This window comes from Pan paniscus, chromosome 17 (genome assembly GCF_029289425.2).
Source record: "Pan paniscus chromosome 17, NHGRI_mPanPan1-v2.0_pri, whole genome shotgun sequence".
Taxonomy (NCBI): Eukaryota; Metazoa; Chordata; class Mammalia; order Primates; family Hominidae; genus Pan; species Pan paniscus.
The window spans coordinates 87,679,901-87,703,143 of NC_073266.2; the positions used below are offsets into that span (position 1 = coordinate 87,679,901).

The 23,243-nt window shown below is 36.3% G+C and overlaps 1 protein-coding gene across 3 annotated transcripts in view; it reads right to left on the reverse strand.

The window, feature by feature from the left end:
- Positions 1–23,243, reverse strand: part of RTTN (rotatin) — a 202,514-nt gene that overhangs the window by 146,741 nt on the left and 32,530 nt on the right. For 2 of the 3 annotated variants that reach the window (XM_063597359.1, XM_063597360.1), the window contains exons 12-16: positions 18,910–19,122; positions 16,972–17,084; positions 16,116–16,242; positions 659–784; positions 22–141 (exon numbers count right to left, since the gene is read on the reverse strand). In XM_063597359.1, coding sequence (XP_063453429.1) covers positions 22–141; positions 659–784; positions 16,116–16,242; positions 16,972–17,084; positions 18,910–19,122 — 699 coding nt within the window. The remainder of the gene's footprint in view (positions 1–21; positions 142–658; positions 785–16,115; positions 16,243–16,971; positions 17,085–18,909; positions 19,123–23,243) is intronic. The other variant, XM_034944011.3, reaches the window with a different exon arrangement.

Consider the following 23,243-nt stretch of genomic DNA (forward strand, 5'->3'; position numbering starts at 1 on the left):
AAAGTGAATTTCACAGAATACCTGTAGTATTGGGATGACAGGACAGAGAGATTCAATAAACTTGTTCCAGGTCAATGCTGTCATCATCAATCGTCCCTGAAGCAGGTATAACAGAATGGCCTTGGCAGCAGTGTTCACCTGCTCAACAACACAGACCCGATAAACCAGTCAAATGAGATGTCCCGCTAGGTCACCTGACACACCTGGAACATTTTATAGCATGTGGAAAGATGCTATAATTAACATCTCTTTCTTTCAAATGTTCGTACTTCCACAGCATCATCTTACATTCTGTTCTGTTTTTCTTCCTTAATATTTCTAATTTTTTACCTTTAATGTACATTTGTCCCTTGAGTAAAAATTTCCCTAACTGAAATAATCTGCTTACTACCTGTACTGTATAGTTCTCTACATCTTAGATGAAAAATGTAAGTAAACTGAATTGAATTTTTTGAAATCAAGTGTGTCCTGTATTTTTATTCCCACATTTTATGTAACATTTATTTTTATTTAAATAACACTTCAACTGAACCAATGCACCAAAGACAGGTTTCTTTTTAGTTTCTCACCATGCTACCTAAACTATATTAGAATATCACCTTGATTTAGCTGAGTATCTAAGTTACTGTAATATTTTCACTCATGTTTAATGTCATACCTCACTTTTGGGCTCTTGAATGCCAAATACAGAGATTTCATACAGAACTTTTGGATGAAGTAGAAAATGAATTCCATTGCAAAGTGAAGACACGGGTTTAGTGACATTATGGACACCTAAACATTCCTGTAAAATAATATTAAAAAGTATTTTTAAATTAGCAACACTGATTTTTCCAAAAGATCCATCTTTCTTCTGTTTATAATCCCATTTCTATTTTAGTTTTTACTTCATTGAAACTTTTTTTAACAAGAGAGAATTAAAAAGATTCTCCTGTCTAACAGTTTCTTAGTTTGTAGGAGACACATATTATATTACTTTCTGCCAACAAGCATAATCATGATAAATTAAGTAAACAAACGGCTGAGACAACCATAATCTCTTAAAGTTAATTCATCATGACAGACACAAAGGACATAAACACAGTAAGAAACTTATCCTAAGGTGTTTGCATTTTACTTACAAAGGTTGGGAAAGAAAAATTCAACATGAAAAGACTTCAAGGACTTCAAGTTATGGGAGACATAACTTTATATATTATATATATTTATATTCTATATATATAGAATATAAAGAATACATATTTTATATATAATATACCTATTATATATAATTTTTTATGCTACATATTTATATCCTATATATGTGATATATATATGATTATATAAAGTTATCATCAATACAGCTATGTACCTAAAATACAATTACTTTGAACCAACACTTAGAGTAACTATCAGGAATTTTTTTCTCAATATGTGATAGAGAATAGTATTTTGTTAGCAGCTATTTAAGGTGAGAGGGGAAAAAAAGCTACTTGAAATATTAATGGAATTTAAATACAATATAGAAGGTAAAAATACAATAAATAATGAGTTACATGAATACTACTTTTTTCATTCTGCAAATTTCTACTTCCTATTATCAACAATTCAAAGGTCAAAAAGTTACACACATACACTCACATATGTATTTGCATACATTATTTTTCTTTCAACTGTTAACTTCATGCCACAGACAGCAACTTCGTTCGTATTACAAGCTTTTCAAAGATCTAAAGCCTCAGCCCTAAACAATAGCTGTCACCTACTTCCTTAAGATACTTATCTACCATCTAAACTGTGACTATCCCCTTCTGAAACCAAGATTTACTTCCTAAAATTGTCTTATTTTTCTCCAGCACCTTTATTTTTCTTCACATGATTATTCTAATCACCATATGACATATTCTAATGTGTCTATGGCCCTGGCTTTCTCCTCTTGATAACAATTCATTTTTCAGCTCTCCTTCCCACCACGAATCCTCACAAGAGTTCGCTGTCCTCAGTCAGTACTTCCTCATTTGCCAAGCCCTCTTCAATGCACATCAGCAGGACTTAGGTTCCTACCATTCCACAGGAGCTTCTCATAGAGGACACCAACAACCTCAACGATGCCAAATCCAACGTGTTCATCTCTGTTCCCATGTGACTCTTCCTTCTAACCTCTGTCTCCACTTCTGGCTCCCTCTGTTCCCAACTTCTAACTGGTTAGATCCTAGACAGCCTTCTCTTCCCTAGTCTCTCAGTAGTTGATCCTATCACGGCTTGTGGCTTTAATATCATCTCTAAGCTGATGACTGAAAATTTTATACCTAATCTGGGCTCCACACTCCAAAGGTAGTGTGGTGCAATGCTTAAGAATATGGGCTTTGGAGTGAGCCTATAGGGTTCAAAGCCCAGTTTCACCACTTTTAGTTGAATGACCTTGGACAAATTCAAAGTATCTCCGTTTTCAGAAAGAGGTAGTACCTAGCTCACAGAGCTGTTAGGAGGATTCAATGAGATAATATACTTATAAAAGTACTTGATACATAAGAGTAAATGCTCAATAAATGTTAGCTGCTATCATTATCAATGAAATTATTAGCATTAGCATTATTATATTTAACAGTCTACTTAACATATGCACTTGATATAAAAAGGCATGTCAAACTTAGGTTCAAAACAGAATTCTACCCAATCCACAATCCCATATTTGGGACATCAATCCAACTGCTAAATCCAAAACCTTAAAATTCATCCTTGATCACTCTCTATCTCCTACTCTCATTATCAGCAAGACCAATTAGCTCCACGTCCGTAATACCTCCTAAATTCATTTCCTTCTCTTCATCTCCACTACACCACCACATCTCATCAGGGCTACTACAATGAAACTGGTCTTCTTGCTTCCATCCTGACCCCCTACAATCCATTCCCCACAATGGGAGAGTGATCTTTTCAGAAAGATCATCAGATCACGTTAAAATCATTCATAGCATCTCACTGTACTTAGAATACAATTCATAGCTTTATAATGTTTGGCACCCTGCCTACTTTTCAGACCCAATCTGGTACCATTTTTCTATTATCTCATTATACTGCCCTTCTTTTTGTTCGTGAAACACGCAAAGTACATTCTCACCTGAAAAGCAGAGGCTTTTCACCTGTTGTTTCCTCTGGCTAGAAATTCTCCCTCCCTCCCTAGCCAGCCTACATAAATTTAGTCCACATTACTAGTCATTCTCTAGTCCTTTATCCTTTCATTGTCTTTACAACACTATTTTATTTAAAACACTATATACATTGAATGTATATGCAGTGTTGTAAACTATATATATACACATATTCTATACATATAGTGTTATAAAGAAAACTATATATACATATATACACACACACATACACATACATACTTTTTATGTATTTAAAGAATTTTTTTTAATTATTACATACATCTCTCTGTGTCCCCTATCAGAACGTAAGCTCTCTGATAAGGCTCTTTTCTGTACTTTATATCACTACAGTCTAGCATATGGTAAAGTGTCCAGTAAATATTGCTAAATGAATGTTAGATGTAGGTAACATGGAAGTGGTGGCCATTTAATCATCCCTAAATTTAAAAGCTATTTTACCTCTTTACCATACCGTCCTCAAAGTTAAGTCTTACAATAAAAAGCTAACTTGCCTCTTCAGAAAAAGTAACCTCCACATTACTAGCACGCTGCTACATTTAGGTAGGTAAAGCTGCAGCAATGCCTTGGAGATTTACCAGAAGACACTGGAATAATATCATCTGACAGACATAGCCAATTAAAGTGAAATGCCTTTACAAATCCTTATATCCAAACCAAGATACTATATCTTTATGACACAGGGGCTAACTACAAGAAATCTCATCATTTGGAGCTTTTGACTTGGATTATTATAACTCCCTGATAGTAAATACACATGAATTTTTTAAAACCACATTGCACTATACAGATGATTATCTTTTGTGACAAAAGAAAAATCACAATATTTTGCAAGAAGTGTCAACTAATATAAATTTCCAAATAGTTAACAAGAAAATAAAACATTAAATGAAAGTTCACATTCTTTTATTTTATCTCCTTCTACAACTAGGATAATAAGGTGAGTTTTAACAAAAAATATTCTTTCAGTTTAAATTTTGCAACAAAATGTATGACACTTGGTTATAAAAACTATAGTATATTAAAATTTAGAATTTTCAAAATTACTAAAATTCAGTGCATTTTTTTAAAAAACAAATTTGAAACTGACACATACATATTTATTTCTGACATTCCTTTTTTCCTATCATTCTATGACAGGAAAAATTATCTGGATGTTAATTTTTTAGAACTCCTCTAAAAAATTAACATCCAGATTATTCCTACTTGAAATTCGTCATATACCAAAATGATCATATACATCAATAACTCAATTTACACCAAATATTTTCCTATCTGCAAAAATTTTTATTTCCAATAATTATTTAAAATCTGCCTCAAGAAAGATATCAAATCGTATTCCACCATTTTAAATTTCGGGGTATAATAACTATCCCAAATACAGTGATCTTAGTTTCTTGACCTATTTATCTCAATGATACTCACCTGCCCTATAACTGAGGAACCCTTCTCTTTTCACTTGTTCTACCTCTAAAATCATAAATGTAGGTTTCTAATCTTCTTACTCAACTTGAAATATGGTCCTTCTTTGACCTCCAGTCCATAAACCCTTCTACTTTCTTCCCTGTAGTCTTTACAGCCTTTGGTTCTACAGTCGACATGTCATTTCAACTACTCAGCTCACTTGCACCACAGGCATTCCCTCCTCCCCGACAGCAATGAAATAACTCAACCCTTGATCGATCGCAATGTTCACATTCCCAGAAACCACACCAGCTAGCCAAAGATAAACATGCGAAGTAGAAGAGTCTCCCTATTAAGATTATAGACACAATTGACTAAGCTCTTCATGCAGCCCAAAAATGCTACTATTTGATATTATCAAATATCTACTCATATTAGTCATTTCACACACTCAACATCTCACTTTCAATCTCAAAGAAAATACAGACTCAATAGAAGGAGGCTCCTGCAACTTCCTGTGATATCTAAGCCCACCTAACCCCAATTAGCCATCATGTTCAAGGTCCCACCGCCTTCAACTTTCAAAGGCACTAGCTTCTTTTAATTAGCTACTTGCTACCCACTATCTTCAATCGTTCCTCCTCTGATTCTTTTTATTATTTCAACATACACAAATGAAAATGTAACTTCATTACAAACCCCTTCCAAGGTGCGTCCCCACTAACTGTCAAATCCCTAAAGGCAAGGCAGAAACAAATATACAACCACCATCTAGAGAATACAAGATCACAAGAAAAAGCTACCCTGCCAAAGAAGACCTGAAAATCAAAATAACAGTATCTGCTAAAATGAACAACATAAGGAAGATTCAATAGCCATAACAAGTGGGAGGATTCTAATACCATAATCTAAACAAGATTATAAAATAAATATGTTTAAAATTCACAACAACACAAAAGAAGAAACTAGAGGACTTGTTCCTGGCCTTGAGCAGCTCTTAGGGAACGGGCAAGTGCAACAGGCATGGAGCAGCCCACTCTTGCAACGATCCTCTAGGATCCTAACTATGGGAGACCCCATGACCTGCACAGACCTTTGAGTTGCAAGGGAGAACTGCCCAATGAGTTGCCAGAGACAGAATGCCAGTCTGCACAGAGCCCAGAGGGTCTGGCGTAGTAATGGCTGCAATGGGGCATGGCCATAGGTGCCTGTTGCAGGAAGTCAGGGACCCCGAACGGAGGGACCGGCTGAAGCCATGGGAGAAGAACGTGGATTGTGAAGATTTCATGGACATTTATTAGTTCTCCAAATTAATACTTTTATAATTTCTTATGCCTGTCTTTACTGCAATCTCTAAACATAAATTGTGAAGATTTCATGGACACTTATCACTTCCCCAATAAATACCCTTGTGATTTCCTATGCCTGTCTTTACTTTAATCTCTTAATCCTGTCATCTCGTAAACTGAGGAGGATGTATGTCGCCTCAGGACCCTGTGATGATTGCGTTAACTGCACAAATTGTAGAGCATGTGTGTTTGAACAATATGAAATCTGGGCTCCTTGAAAAAAGAACAGAATAACAGCAACGTTCAGGGAACACGAGAGATCACCTTAAACTCTGACCGCCGGTGAGCCGGGTGGAACAGAGCCATATTTCTCTTCTTTCAAAAGCTAATGGGAGAAATATCACTGAATTCTTTTTCTCAGCAAGGAACATCCCTGAGAAAGAGAATGTGCCCTTGAAGGTGGGTCTCTAAAATGGCCCCCTTGGGTGTGGCCGTCTTCTATGGTCGAGACTGTAGGGATGAAATAAGCCCCAGTCTCCCATAGCGCTCCCAGGCTTACTAGGAAGAGGAAATTCCCATCTAATAAATTTTGGTCAGGCCGGTTGCTCTCAAACCCTGTCTATTGATAAGATGTTATCAATGACAATGGTGCCCAAAACTTCATTAGCAATTTTAATTTCGCCCGCGGTCCTGCGGTCCTGTGATCTCGCCCTGCCTCCATTTGCCTTGTGATATTCTATTACCTTGTGAAGTACGTGATTTTTGTGACCCACACCCTATTCGTACACTCCCTCCCCTTTTGAAAGTCCCTAATAAAAACTTGCTGGTTTTGCAGCTTGTGGGACATCACGGAACCCACCGACATGTGATGTCTCCCCCGGACGCCCAGCTTTAAAATTTCCCTCTTTTGTACTCTGTCCCTTTATTTCCCAACCCAGCCGACACTTAGGGAAAACAGAAAAGAAACTACGTTGACTATTGGGGCAGGTTCCCTGATAGGTGCCCATCACCCAAATCTTGATATACTCCTCTAGGTGGCTTTAGCCTTAGTTCGCTGCCAGAAGTAGAAAGAGCAGGGCTATCTTTCCCACAAGACTGGGCCAACCTGATCTGAATGCCACCCTGTCTGCCAGCCTCTCAAAGGGTCCTGTCTGTCTCACTAGCTTGCAACACAGCCTCAACTGCCCTGCCAAAATGCTCCCCAACAGCCACCCCATAGGTCTTTTGCCAACAGCCTCTGCCTTCCTGTCAGAGCGCTTTTGCAAGCATACACCCACCCACAGTCAATCCCTACTGGTGTGCACTTGCCTGCAGCCTCCCCTGCCAGTGCGCACTTGCCCATGGTTACCCCCACCACAAGTGCACTCTCCCAAAGCACCGCCCCACGCCCCCCCAGAGCACTTTCTCGGGCAGTCACCATCGGAAAGTTGTTGCCAGCAGTCTGGGAACATCTCAGCTCCTCCAGTGCAGCAGATGCTTGACCTCAAGGAACCAGAAATCAAAGCCACTGGCCTTTTCAGTGCACTCCCAGGGTTAGAGCACACAGCCCAGGGGTGCTGAGCTGAGCTCTGGCCCTGAAACCAAGCCAATTGACTAATCCCAACTTATACCACAGTAAAATCCTCAATGGCATCAAATAATATAAAAGCAAAAGGCCCCATCCAAAGTACAGCAACTTCAAAGATTAAAGGAATATCTGCCCACACAGGTAAGAAAAAAACAGTGTAAGAATTCTGGCAATTCTAAAAGCCAGAATGTCTTCTTATTTTCAAGTAACCACACTAGCTCCCCAGCAATCGTTCTTAACCAAACTGAAATGGCTAAAATGACAGAATTCAGAAGCTGGAAGGCAAGGAAGCTCGACAAGATATAGAAGAAGGCTGAAGCCCCACCCATGGAAACCCGTAAAACGGTGGTTTGATCCATGATCGGATCTGACACAAACATTTTAAGTAAGAACAAAACTGAACTTCTGGAAACAAAAATTTCATGATAGGAATTTCATAATGCAATTGGAAGCATTAATAACATAACTGAGGAAAAAAATCTCAGAGCTCAAAGACTACTCCTTTGAATCATCACAGGCAAACAGAAATAAAGAAAAAAGAATTAAAAAAAAAAACTTCAAGAAATATGGGATTATGTAAACAAAACGAACCTAACACCCATCAGCATTCCAGAAAGAGAAGGAGAGCGAGCAAGCAACTTGGAAGGCATATTTGTGGATATTTTCCACGAAAATTTCTCCAACCTCACTAGGCAGGTCAATAAGCAAATTCAGGAAACTCAGAGAACCCCAGTGAGATACTATTCAAGATGACCACCCCCAAGACACATAGTCATCAGATTCTCCAAGGTCAACAGGAAAGAAAAAATCTTAAAAGGAAGCTAGAAAGAAAGAGCAGGTCACATATAAAAAGAACTCCATCAGGCTAACAGCAGACCTTTCAGCAGAAACCTTACAAGCCAGAAAAGATTGGGGACCTATAATCAGCATGCTTAAAGAAATTCAAACCAAGTATTTCATATCCAGCCAAGCTAAGCTTCATAAGCAAAGGAAAAACAAAATTATTTTCAGAGAAGCAAACGCTCAGGGAATTCATTACCATGAGACCTGACTTACAAGGGGTCCTCAATGGAGTGCTAAAAAAGGAAGCAAAAGACCATTACCTACCTCCACAAAAACACACTAAAATACATCTCCCACTGACACTATGATGCAACTATACAATCAAGTCTACGTAACAACCAGCTAGCAACATGGCGACGGAATCAAATCCTCACATATCAATACTGACCTTGAACATAAACGGGCTAAACACCCCACTTAAAAAGCACAGAGTGGCAAGCTGGATAAAGAACCAAGACCCAACTATATGCTGTCAAGAGACCCAACTCACATGCAGTGACACCCACATGCTCAAAGTAATAGAATGGAGATAAAGATCTATCAAGCAAACAGAAAACAAAAAAAGAGCAGGAGTTGCTCTTCTTATTTCAGACAAAACAGACTTTAAACCAACAATGATCAAAAGGATAAAGAAAGGCATTACATAATGATAAAGGGTTCAATTCAACAAGAAGATTTAACTATCCTAAATATATATGCACCCAGCATTGGAGCACCCAGTCATAAAACAAGTTCTTAGAGACCTACAGAGTTTTAGACAACCACAAAATAATAGTGGGAGACTTCAACACCCCACTGACAGTGTTAGACAAATCACTGAGGCAGAAAACTAACAAAAATAGTTGGGACCTAAACTCGACACCTGACCAAATGGACCTAGGAGACTCTACAGAGTACTCCACTCAACAAAAGCAAAACACATTCTTCTCATCTGCACACAGCACACACTCTAAGATCAACCACACACTCAGCTGTAAAGCAATTCTCAACAAATTCAAGAAAACCGAAATCATACCAACCACACTCTCAGGCCACAGTGCAATAAAAATAGAAATTATTACCAAGAAGATCTCTCAAAAATGATACAATTACAGGGAACTTAAACAACATGCACCTGAATGACTTTTGAGTAAAGAATGAAATTAAGGCAGAAATCATAAAATTCTTTGAAACTAACAAAAACAGAAACACAATATATCAGAATCTTTAGAACACAGCTAAGGCAGTGTTAAGAGGAAACTATACAGCACTAAATGCCTATATGAAGAAGTTAGAAAGATTGCAAACTAACAACCTGACACCACACTTAGAGGAACTAGAAAAGCAGGAGCAAACCAACCTGAAAGCTAGCAGAAGAACCAAAATCAGGGCTGAATTGAATGAAACTGAGACACAAAAATTCACACAAAAGATCGACAAAACCAAATTTTGGTTCTCCAAAAGAATATACAAGATTGATATATCATTAGCTAGATTAATAAAGAAAAAAAAGAGACAATCCAAATAAACACAATCAGAAATGACAAAAGTGACATTATCACTGACCCCACAGAAAGACCCTCAGAGACCATTAAGAAAAACTCTATGCATACCAAATAGAAAGCCGAGAAGAAATGGATAAATTTCTGGAAATATACAAACTCCCAAGATTGGACCAGAAAGAAATTAAAACCATGAACAGAACAGTAATGTGTTCCTCCAAAGTTCAATCAGTCATTAAAAAATAAAAAAAGCCTACCAACCAGAAAAAAACACTGGGCCAGACAAACTCACAGCCAAATTCTACCAAATGTAAAAAGAACTGGTACCAATCCTACTGAAATTATTCCAAAAAATGAAGGAGGAGTGACTCCTCCCTAACTCATTCTATGAGGCCAGCATCATCCTGATACCAAACCCTAGCAGAGACACAACAAAAAAAGAAAACTTCAGGCCAATATCTCTGATGGACATAAATGTAAAAATTCTCAACAAAATATTGGTATACTGAAACCAGCAGGACAGCAAAAAGCTAATCCACCACGATCAAGTATACCTTATCCACTGGATGCAAGGTTGATTCAACATATGCAAATCAATAAATGTGATTCATCACATAAACAGAACCAAAAAGAAAAACCACATGATCATCTCAACAGACACAGAAAAGGCTTTTGATAAAATTCAACATTCCTTCTTGTTAAAAACCCTCATCAAACTAGGCATTGAAGCCTCAAAATAATGAGTTATCCATGACAAAGCCACAGCCAGCATCATACTGAACAAGCAAAAGCTAGAAACAGTCCCCTTGAGAACCAGAACAAGACAAAGATGCCAACTCTCACCACTTCTATTCAATATGCTATTGGAAGGCCTAGCCAGATCAATCAGGCAAGAAAAATAAAAGGCATCCAAATAGGAAGAGGAAGTTAAACTCTCTCTCTTCACAGATGATTCTATACCTGAAAAAAAAAAAAAAAAAACAAAAACCATATTCTCTGCCCAAAAGTTCTTAGAACTGATAAATGACTTTGGTGAAGTTCCAAGATATAAAATCAATGTACAAAAATCAGTAGCATTTCTGTACTCCAATAACATCCAAGCTCAGAGCCAAATCACAATGACAATTGTAAAACACTGCAGAAAGATATCAGAGATGACACAAATGGAAAAACATTCTCTGCTTATGAATAGGAAGAATCAATATTGTTAAAATGGCCATACTTCCCAAAGCAATTTACAGATTCAACACTATTCTTATCAAACTACCAATGTCATTCTTCACAGAATTAGAAAAAACCATTCTAAAATTCATATGGAACCAAAAAAAGAGACCAAATAGCCAAAGCAAACTTAAGCAAAAAGAACAAAGCTGGAGGCATCAGACTGCCTGACTTCAAACTACACTATGGGGCTACAGTAACCAAAACAGCATGGTACTGGTACAAAAACAGATACACAGGCCACTAGAATAGGTTAGAGAACACAAAAATATAGCCAGACACCTACAACCATCTGATCTTTGAAAAGACAACAATAACAAACAACGGGGAAATAACTCCCTACTCAGTAAACAGTGCTGGAATAACTGGTTAGGCGTATTCAAAAGATTGAAACTGGACCCCCTTCCTTTCACCATATATAAAAATCAACTCGAAATGGATTAGACTTAAATGTAAGACTTAAAACTATAAAAACCCTAGAAAAATACCTAGGAAATACCATTCTGGACACAGGCCTTGGAAAATATTTCATGATGAAGTCTCCAAAAAAAGCAATTGCAACAAAAACAGAAATAGATAAGTGGGACCTAATGAAACTAAAAAGTTTCTGCACAGTAAAAGAAACTATCAACTAAGTAAAAATATCAACTAAGTAAAAAGCCTACAGAATGGGAGAAAATATTTGCAAACTATGCATGTGACAAAGGTCTAATATCCAGAATCTATAAGGAACTTAAATCAACAAGTAAAAAACAAATAACCCCATTACAAATGGGCAAAGGACATAAACAGACACTTCTCAAAAGACGACATACACACGGTCAACAAACACATGAAAAAATGCTCAATATCACTAATCATTAGAAAAATTCAAATCAAAACCACAATGAGATATCATCTCATACCAGTCAGAATGGCTATTATTAAAAAGTAAAAGAATAACAGGTGTTGGCAAGGTTGGAGAGAAAAGGGAACACAGTACTATAAGCCCTATACACTGCTTGTGGGAATTTAAATTAATTCAGTCACTGTGGAAAACAGTTTGGAGATGTCTCAAAGAAATTAAAACAGAACTACCATTTGACCTAGCAATCCCTTACTGGGTATAGACCCAAAAAAATATAAATCGTTCTACCAGAAAGACACATGAACCCAGATGTTCACTGCAGCATTATTCACAATAGCAAAGACATGGGATCAACCTAGATGCCCATCAACAGTGGATTGGATAAAGAAACTATGGTACATATACATCATGGAAAACTACTCAGCCATTAAAAAAGAATAAAATAATGTCTTTTGCAGCAACATGGATGCAACCAGAGGCCATTATCCTAAGTGAATTAACACAGAAAAACCAAATACAGCACATTCTCACTTAGAAGTGGGAACTAAACACTGCGTATACACATGGATACAAAGATGGGAACAACAGACACTGGGGTCTACTTCACAAGGGAAGGTGGGAAGAGAATGTATTAGCCTATTCTCACACTGCTATAAGGACATACCCGAGACTGGGTAATACATAAGGAAAGAAGTTTAATTGACTCACAGTTCTGCATGGCTGAGGGAAGTCTCAGGAAATAATCATGTCAGAAGGCACCTCTTCACAGGGCGGCAGGAGAGAGACAGAATGCCAGCAGAGACAATGCCAGATGTTTATAAAACCATCAGATCTCATGAGAACTCACTCACTGTTAGAAGAACAGGATGGGGGAACTGCCCCCATGATTCCAATTACCTCCTCCCACTGGGTCCCTCCCACGACACGTGGGGATTACAGAATTACAATTCAAGATGAGATTTGGGTGGGGACACAAAGACAAACCATATCAGAGGGTGAGGATCAAAAAACTACCTATTGGGTACTATGCTCACTACCTGGCTGACAAAATCATTTGTACACCAAACCCCAGCAGCACACAATTTACCCATGTAACAAACCTGCACATGTACCCCCAACCCTAAAATAAAAGTTGGAAAAAAAAAAAAAAAAAACAGAAACTAATGAAAGATTACATGAAAAAAGAACAAGTCAGTTAAAGAAAGCAAAGAAAAGGTATAGACATGAAAAACGTATAAGTGATAATCAAAACTTGATAAATTTAAAAAAAACTATGATGGGAAATGACTTTGCACCCATTAGGATGGTTACTATTATTAAAAAAAAAAAAAAAAAAAAAAAAAAAAAACAAGGCCAGACACGGTGGCTCACATTTGTAATCCCAGCACTTTGGGAGGCCGACGTGGGTGGATCATGAGGTCAAGAGATCGAGACCATCCTGGCCAACATGGTGAAACCCCATCTCTACTAAAAATACAAAACTTAGCTGGGCATGGTGATGCACGCCTGTAGTTCCAGCTACTTGGGAGGCTGAGGCAGGAGAATCACTTGAACCCGGGAGGCAGAGGTTGCAGTGAGCCAAGATCGTGCCACTGCACTCCAGCCTGGTGACACAGCGAGACTCCATCTCAAAAAAAAAAAAAATCCAGAAAAAAAGTATTGCCAAGGATGAAGAGAAACTGGAATCCTTGGCACTGCCAGTGGGAACATAAAATAGTACAGTCACTGTGGAAAACAGTATGGCAATTCCTCAAAAATTAAACACAGAATTACTGTGTGATCTACCAATTCCACTTCTGGGTATATAAACAATTGCAAAAAGATGGAAACAACCCAAATGCCTATCAACGGATGAATAAACAAAATGTAGTATAGGATGAGTGTCCCTTATCTGAAATGCTTGGGACCAGAAGTGTTTCAGATTTTGAAATTATTTGGATTTCTTAATATTTGCATTATACTTTCCAGTTGAGCATCCCTAATCTGAAAATTCAAAACTGGAAATGCTCCAACGTGCATTTCCTTTAAGTGTCATTTCGGCACTCGAAAAGTGTCAGATTGTGGAGCCTTTTAGATTTTGGATTTTCAGAATTGGAGTGTTCATATATACAGACAATAGATTATTATTAAGTCTTAAAAAGGAATGAAATGTTGATACATGTTACAACATGGATGAGCCTTGAGAACATTATATTAAGTGAAATAAGCCAGTAACAAAAAGACAAACACTGTATGATTCTACTTATATGAGTTACCTAGGGACCTCAAATTCATAGAGACAGAAAGTAGAAAGGTGGCTGTCAGGGGCTGGGAGAAGGGGAGAATGAGGAGTTATTGTTTAATGACTATAAAGTTTCAATTTGGGAGATGGGTAATGGTGATGATGGTACAACAATACGAATGTACTTATGCCACTGAATTGTACACTTAGAACATAGTTAAAATGGTAAAATTTTTTCTTTTTTTTTTTTTTTTTTTCCAGAAATGAAGTCTCACTCTGTTGCCTAGGCTTGAGTGCAGTGGCATGATCACAGCTCTCTGTACCTTGACCTCCCAGTCTCAAGCGATCCTCCTGCCTCAGCCTCCCAAGTAGCTGGGACTACAGGCACATGCCACCATGCCCAGCTATTTTTTTTTTTTTTTTCTTGTACAAACAGGATTTCCCTATGTTGCCCAGGCTGGTCTCAAACTCCTGGGCTCCAGTGATCCTCCTGCTTTGGCCTTCCCAAATGCTGGGATTACAGGCATGAGCCACCACACCTGGCCTAAAATAAATTTTATGTTATATATATATATCACCATCAAAAAAAAGTAAATTAGACAAAGCTGAGGAAAGAATTAGTGTACTGAAAGGATAACACTGAGAAATTCTACCCAAATAAAACCTAAAAAGATATGGAAAATATGAAAGAAGGCTTAAAAGACACAAAGGGTAAACTAAGAAGGTCTAACACAGGTCTAATAAGAGTTCCACTTGGAGAAAACAGCAAGGATAAGAGAAAAGCAATATTCAAAATAAGCATGACCAAGAATTATACAGAAGTGAAGGCAGATGGAGTGTTCAAAGCGAAAAGTCCTAAGCAAGATAAATGGAAAATCATGTATGCATGGAGACATATTTTAATGAAACCGCAGGGCACCACAGAAAAGGAAAATATTTTAAAACAAACTAGAGAAAAAAATTAAAAGAAATCATAATTAACTGATATCAGACTTCTCAACAATGATAGAAGCCGAATAAGAATTAAGCAATACTGGCAAAGTGCTAATAAAAACTAGCAGTCAACCTGTATTTTATATGCAGCCAAATTACTATTCAAAATAAAGTGAAATCATGACATTTTCAAACGTATGCACACAGTCACAGACTGTCACTGAAAATACTGAAAAACTTACTTCAATAAAAAGGAGACTGAACCTAAATATTTATCATTCAATAAAAGGAAGTATATTCAAACTTAATAGCAGTTAAGGTGAATGAACTAGGCAAATCTCAAATCCTGCTATATATACTAATCATGCTATATACAAAATTCTTTAAATTATTTAAAGATAATATTTATATATAAAGATACAGCTTTATAAATAATATACACCAACTGGATGGGAAGAATATACACCAGCTGTGTAAGAGTGGCTAGGCTATGCTGGTGGGAGAAGAGAAAGCAAAGAAGCTTCCTCTATAACTAGTATTTTTCTTTGAATAAAAATGAATCAGAAGTAAAAATGGCAAAATGTAAACACTTATTATAACCAAATAGTACTTACAAGAGTGTTAAATACAAAAGGACACTTTCAAGAGTACACAGTAATATATATACTTTTAAATATTGTCCTATGTACAGTGTTCTTTTCAATATTGAAATATTTAATATTCTATGCTGAAATATTTTATCATTTAAGAAGACAGAAAAATAAATATTTCAAAAGAAAAGAAAAATAAAAAATAACATTAAAAAAACAGAATTAAAACCATAAAATCTAGGCCATAACAACCTAAAAGGTTTCCTGGGCATAGAAATCACTTTTGAATACCTGGAAATCAATTTTCCTTATAATTTTTCCATCATTAATACAACATAAATGTAATTCTTAATAAAACTTCAAATAAAGCAATTCAATTGCTGGACTTACTAAGTTAAGAGAATTTAATAGTACAAATTTTCCAGAATTGACTAGTAATTATCATCTACTTTTATGGGATATAGTTCTTATATCTCATACAAAAGGTCAAGTAAATTAAGTTTGAAGGTATAACAAGAGAGTCTACTATTTGTTCTCAAAAACAAAACATACAAAAAAACAAAACCTCACCTTCGTGATTTCCAGACAGTGGTGGTAAGTTTCAGCTTTCACTCGTGGCAATGGGTGAGACAACATATGGAGAAGCACCTTCTGACTTTCTCCTTGTAGTAATGGACTGGCCTGAGCAGATTTCCAGCTGGTGAAAAGGTAAAACAACCAAGACATCTGAGGCAAGTAAGTTAGTAAGCAAAAGACTGCAAAGCATACTGGAAGGGATTTCTTCCTACTCCAACTCCTCAAACTGAGATCTTATTAAAAATAACCAATATTAGCAAGTACTCACCTAAGCACTTATTTGTTTCAGGGCAGAGGAGGTTCTGTCTTAAAGAGTATTTTTAAAAACCCAAAATGTCTTTAAAATCCCCTACTCAGTTAATGATTATCACATCACAGAATTTATTCTTTCCAAAAGCAATAAAGACACTAAGTTCTAAATAGAAATTTGCTGATGTCCTCAAAATAAATTAACCAATACACAGTCTTTTCTAAAAATCCACATAAGAAAAAGGTACAAAGTAATAAAAGTTACAAAACTCTCAGTTTAAGTTATTAATTAAAACTTTAAAGATAAATAAACAATGTGTGTGAATAGTCTGGATGGATACCAAAAACAAATGTATAAAAATCCAAGGATTATTCATTTTGATTGTAGGCATGATATTTTTGAAGTTTAATCTTGAATATAACAGTTAAGTATCCTAATGCAGCTGTACATATACCCTTTAAAAATCAGACACATATAAAAGCAATTAAACTAAAAATAATAACAAAGATATACAGTCAGTTTCACTTTCACTGTTTCTAAGTTTACACACACCCTAAGTGTCCAATAATAACGTAATCACATTAAGAAAGAAAATATTACATCTTTGAACAAATGCTGATGATTTCCTTTATTAGGGGGAAATGCTGATGATAGGAAAAGCTACGCAAGGCTTGGTCTGCCAGCTCCACTAATTCTAAGAGATTCTTCTCTCCCTACAAAAGAAGCAGAATGGAACAATAAATGTCAAGTTCATGTGCAATGATATTCTCAACAGCTAACTAAGCAGCTTCAAGAAATTAGACCATTCAGAGACCATGAGACTGTTTACATTTGTTTAAGTCCACTTTCTCATCAAGCAACCTAAAAATGTCAGCCTAGGTGGAGAAATGTAGGAAAATTCCCTAGCTAAATGCCACATGAGACTTTCTATTATTTAACTCTGAGTAAGCTTAAAGTTACAATCAAGTTGCCTGGTTCTTTGATTACTTCTTTGTAGCTCTACCTCCCCTAATAAAAGTAGGGCTAATGTATTTATTTTATTATAAACCTGCCTCTTGTAGCAGCCTGACCACTAGAAACACACAGGACATTGAACACATGTGTGATTAACTGACCACACAAAATGCCACAGAGGCCAGACCCAGTGGCTCCCAGCACTTTGGGAGGCCGAGGCGGGCAGATCACTTGAGGTCAGGAGTTCAAGACTAACCTGGCCAACATGGCGAAACCCCGTCTCTACTAAAAATACAAAAAATTAGCTGGTTGTGGTGGCACGAGCCTGTAATCCCAGCTACTTGAGAGGCTGAGGCGGGAGGTGGAGCTTGCAGTGCGCCAAGACTGCACCACTGCACTCCAGCCTGGGAGACAGAGTGAGATTTCGTCTCAAAAAAAAAAAAAAAAGCCACAGAAATACTTCAACTTAAAGACACAATTCAAAATTCTATCACAGAGAAAACAAGAAGACAGTGGTACTAACATGGCAAAAGGAAAGGGAAAAAAAAAACAAACTATAGTGGTAAGTAAGAAAAATCATAAATATCAAGTTCAAGGCCAGGCACGGTGGCTAACACCTTTAATCCTAGCATTTTGGGAGGCCAAGGTGGGAGGACAGCTTGAGGCCAGGAGTTCAAGACCAGCCTGGGCAACACAGTGAGACCTCATCTCTACAAAACAATTTAAATATTAGCCAGGTGTGGTAGCATGTGCCTATAGTACTAGTTGCTTGGGAGGCCAAGGCAGATGGATTGCTGGAGCCCAAGAGATCAAGGCTGTAGCCTAGGCAACTGAGAAGGCTGTCAAAAAAAAAAAAATTCAAAGAAAATAAATAGGTTCAGATAGATTCTACTGTAGGCACCAAAATGAGTAAGAATTTTATCCCTAATTCTTCAAGATCTTCAGGATCCATGTCCTTATTTTCAAACAATAAACAACTCTTGTGTCAATGTCTGTCTCTAAGACCCATTAACCCTTTCATTGATAACATACTAATATTCTAATAGTATTTTTAAAAGGGATAAATACTGACACATAATTATTGCTGTAACACTGCCATAAAGTCATCCTAATACATTATAAACAATGTAGTTCATCACTGTACTTAATATATTTTAAAAATCAGGCTTTATATATATGTAATAACTATCTATAAAATATTGAGGCAAAAATATGTCTACAAGTAAGCACTAAAATAGCCCTTATAATTTTGGTTACATCAACTGTCATTCAGTTCATATCAGTAAGTCACTTAATAGAGGTACTCATTATTAAATATTAAGACATTTGTAATAACCACTGCTTTTTTGTAAATCACTGATGTTAGGAATATACACCATTAATTAAAGTCTTCGTTTTACTTCTATACAAATCGTATCCTTACTTTAACCTGTTAAATAACAGGTTATGTATAATTGACCCACTCAGGAATAATGTATCCCACCTGTGACAATTCAATTATATGTCCATCAATTTGAAAAGTATAGATTAAATTTTCAAAATATGTCAAAGGGATTTAAGAGAGATATTAAAAAAGCTTTTTACCTCTTTCCCAATATCAGACAGGAAGTTACAGGTGCATTCAATTGAATAAACGGCCTCTGCAGTTCGTTTATAAATACTGTAGTTTTCAGAATTCAGCTGTTCCAAATAGGCCACAACAGCTTCATGAATATTTGGATATTCCAAAGAAATAGGCATGTCCAAAGAAAGGAGAAATAATGCTGTTGACATAGGCTCTGATAAAAACTCGCTTGCCTTGGTGAATTAAAAAAACAAAAAAATTAAAACTTTGTTTAAAAAAAACTTATTTTAGAGAAACATAGTGGGCTATAGTCTTAATCTAATCCAACTTCCTTTTTAGCAATTCTTTGTCAAAAAACTGAAACTTTTTCCAAAGAAAATCCCATTTCCCAACACATCATCTACCTCTACCTCTATGTCTTTTTTCAATACAAAATGTCTCAAGTCCAAATATCAACTCTTTCTCAAAGCCTAAGATACTAACTACTTTCTTCTTCCCCAAACCAACTTCTTCTCTCCTTGAGCCCTGCACCTTGTATATACCTCTGCTATTGAACTAAGGCATGAGGCCTTTTTCTCTAAGTATTTTCTGTACATGTACGCAAATCTCCCCAATAACCTGATAAACTGAAGACAAGAACACTTCCCCATCCCATAGCTGAACATGACAGAGCTTATTAATGACATATTAATAACACGAAATCAAGTATAGCTATAGATTGATTTGAACAGAAACGAATTTTTTCTTTGGTTTTGTCTTTTAGAGGGGATAGTGGAAATTCAATATAATATTTTAAATAGTTCTAAAATACAGAAGATAGCCCCTTAATTAGTATAAAATCAATATGCCCAAATGAAATATTATACACATTATAACCTTAAATCAATAGATTTAAAACTGAAAGAATTATGGTTTTTAAAAAAATGGTTCTAGTTTTGTGACAGGATTCTAAATATCAATTAAAGGAATAAAAAGGACTAAAAATTTGACGTTCAGAGAAAATCTCTTGACAAGGCTCACTATTACAGCTGAAATGCTGTCTTTACAAAAGTGGGTTTGGTCATGATTTATTTCATGGATAACCTATTTCAAGGATAATCATTAACTACCTGAAAGTCTAAGAGCTGAATCAGCTAAACAACGATACCTTTAAATGAATATAGTTGCTAAACGAAGATCAGAAACTACAGAAATCAAAATTTTAGATTACACAGACATGACAAACCTCCAGATTAGTAAAACAGCAGCTATTAGAAAGTAAAGAGAAATTTCATTATTCTGTGAAGAACTTTCCTTTTTTTTGTGGGCGGGGGAGGAAAAAGAGAAACTCAATTATCTGCTCACCTATTATTCACTCACTCGGCAAATATTAATTAGGCCTTACTATGTTCCTCCACTATATGCCAGGTACCTCTCCAGTCCTGGGAACCCAGCAGAGAGCAAAATAAAACCTCTGCCCGCATGAAGCTCACATCCCACTGAAGAAAGTAGTGTAAATCGATATACTTCCTAAGATGTTAGGTGTGGCTAAAAAGTGTTTTAAAACAGGATAGGAAAGATGAAGAGGAACAGAGAAGTAATGGGGAGTGGAGGCAGGGAACTGCTACTTCTCCAAAGTAGTAGAGGAAGGCCTCGCTAATAAGATGACATTTAAGTAGAACCCTGGAAGGGTCAGGAGCCACATGGCTATCTGAGGGAAAGCATTTATAGAAGAGGGAAGAGCAATTACAAAAACTATTATTTGGTAGCAAGAAAGCCAGTGGAGCTGGTTCTGAGGGATGGAGTCAGAAAGGAGTGGTGGGCCAGATCAGTTAAGGCTTTGGGTCATCATAAGGAATTGTCCTCTGCTGAAAGCCACTGGAACATTTTAAACAAATATCAAAATTGGTCTGTAGAGAACTGATGGTAATGTGCAAAAGTGGAAGCTAAGAGACAGAGGACTTTACTGCAGTAATCCAGGCAGGACAGAATGGTGGGCTTAACTCAGGTATTCAGATTCTGTATAGGTATTCAAGGGAGAAATGACAAATTTTGCTCAGGGATTATATCTACATATGAGCAAAAGAAAGGAATCAAGGCTGACTCTAAGGTTTTTGCCTGATCAACCATCAACTTGAACAACAAAGTTGACATTTACCGAGACAGGCAAGACTATAGGAAGAACATATTTGGAAGGGGAAACAAAGAACGAAGTTTGGGACATGTTCAGTTGGAGACATTTATTGTCACCCAAGTGAAGACATCAAAAAGGACACTGGATATAGGTAAGTTCAGAGTTCAGGTTATATGTCTGGTCTGGAAGTATAAATTTGGCAGGCATCAACAAATAGATGGCATTTAACAATCACAAATGGGATGTATTTCATGAGGACTACTGTCAGTCCTGGGGTTCCACTCCTGAAGAGTTAGGAAGATAAAGAGAAATTAGCAAAGGCGATTTACACTGTGCTAAGAGAGTAAATCCTAATGGATCTAACTCTAAAGGCACTGTGTTCTAGTTTAAGAGAGTTCTCTCTGACTCTAGTCAGAAAAATAACAGCTGCTGTGAGAATTAAACAAGCATTAAGCAGAGCATGTGGCATATAGCACTCAATAAATATTAATTTCCTTTTCTCGCTTCACCACAAAGGAATTCCAATGTTTCACCCTGCGTACTTGTATTTGAAACTCTTGCTATCTCAGCAACTCAAAGCCCCATGCTAATGTCATTAGCTAATCTTTACATGGCCCAACGGACTAATCACAATTTACACCCCTAATCTAAGATAGCTGTCCTGCATATATAAGCATTAGTCACATGCCATCGGAACTAAAAGTGAAGATGTTTCAGTGCAAATCCATCACCCCTATTAGATAAAAAATAATCAGCAACATCACCTCATGTGCATTGGGAGGAGGGGCTATAAATGTTTCCTGTAAACTAGCCACTCAGCAGCCATGGCATAATTCTATGAGTCTGTTAGAAATGCCAGCTCTCAGGCCCTACCCTTTACCTGATGAATCAGAATATGCAAGATGTGATTAACAATATCCCTAAGTGATCTGTTTGAACATTACCGTTTGAAAAGCACTGCTCTCAGTCACTCAACTGGCTTCACCAGATCATTAGATCTTTTTATATACCTCCCTGAAAAGCTAAAGACCTTGTGTTACAAATTCTTCCTCAGTCTTGGTAAGCATCACTAGCTAAGAGTAACAGCAGTTCCTAGAATGCTCTGTGCTTCTGCTTCCAGAACAGGGCTAGTACTTTTAGCTCTTACTTCCCAGATGTTTCCCCAGATGAAATTACCTTCATTTGTTTTACCAATTTAGTTTACTCAACCACAATATTTTTCACAAGATTACCAATGTATCATTTTAACCTATCCATGAGTATTCTCCAAAATCATTTAATATCAACAAATATCAGTTTCAAAACAGGCATCAGAGGACATTTTGTTAAACTTAGGAAATCTCTACATAGATTCATATTTATTTTCCAACATCCAAATTACCTACTTGGTCAGTGGCAACTCAAAAAAACCACTTTAAAGGCAAAAAGTTTCAGAGTCCAAATTCTACTTCAATTATTAGTGGGCTAGCAACAGACAGAGGGCAGCATAACCTTACATTTATATAAACCAAAGAAGAAATTTAACAGCAATGAAATAGCATTTTTGTTTAGATCTCATTTTAAAGTACTTAATCAATTAATCAAAACAAATATAATCATCTAAAAACAAATACCTTAATTACAATCTCCCACAATGATCAAAATTGTTTTAATAAAGTTCCAAGTTATATATTTAAAATAACTACCAAAAATTAGATAATTGATTTGTTTTTAAAAACAGAAACAATAAAACAATAACTACCTTTAAAAAAAAAAAAGCATGGAAAATTAACTTTACATTATTCTGGCACTAAGTAAAATAAATAACTGATTTCTTTTTGGTTCCTGTCCAAATAAGCACATAGATGAAAAAATACAATCAAAAACTACATGATGCAACTGATAGGATAAGTTTTCCATCAATACTTCGACCCATAGATAGATTGACCATTTGCAATACTTAATAGCAAGCAATTGTAGCACCACTAATTTTTCATTTATATAATATTAAGGAAGACACCCATATTTTAAATTCAATTCCTGTCTTAAGAGACTGGAATTCTTCCATTCTTGATGCTTATGCCTTGAAAAATTGTCACTCTTCAAAACAGAAAAGGACTTCAGAAACATAACGACTAGTGAATACAAGTTAAAAATTAAAAGTAACACAAGTGATGTTATTTTCCTTAAAGCAAAATACTATATTTAAAATGCAGTGTTTTATCCGTTTTCCTGGATCACCTGATAATACATTGTGTATAT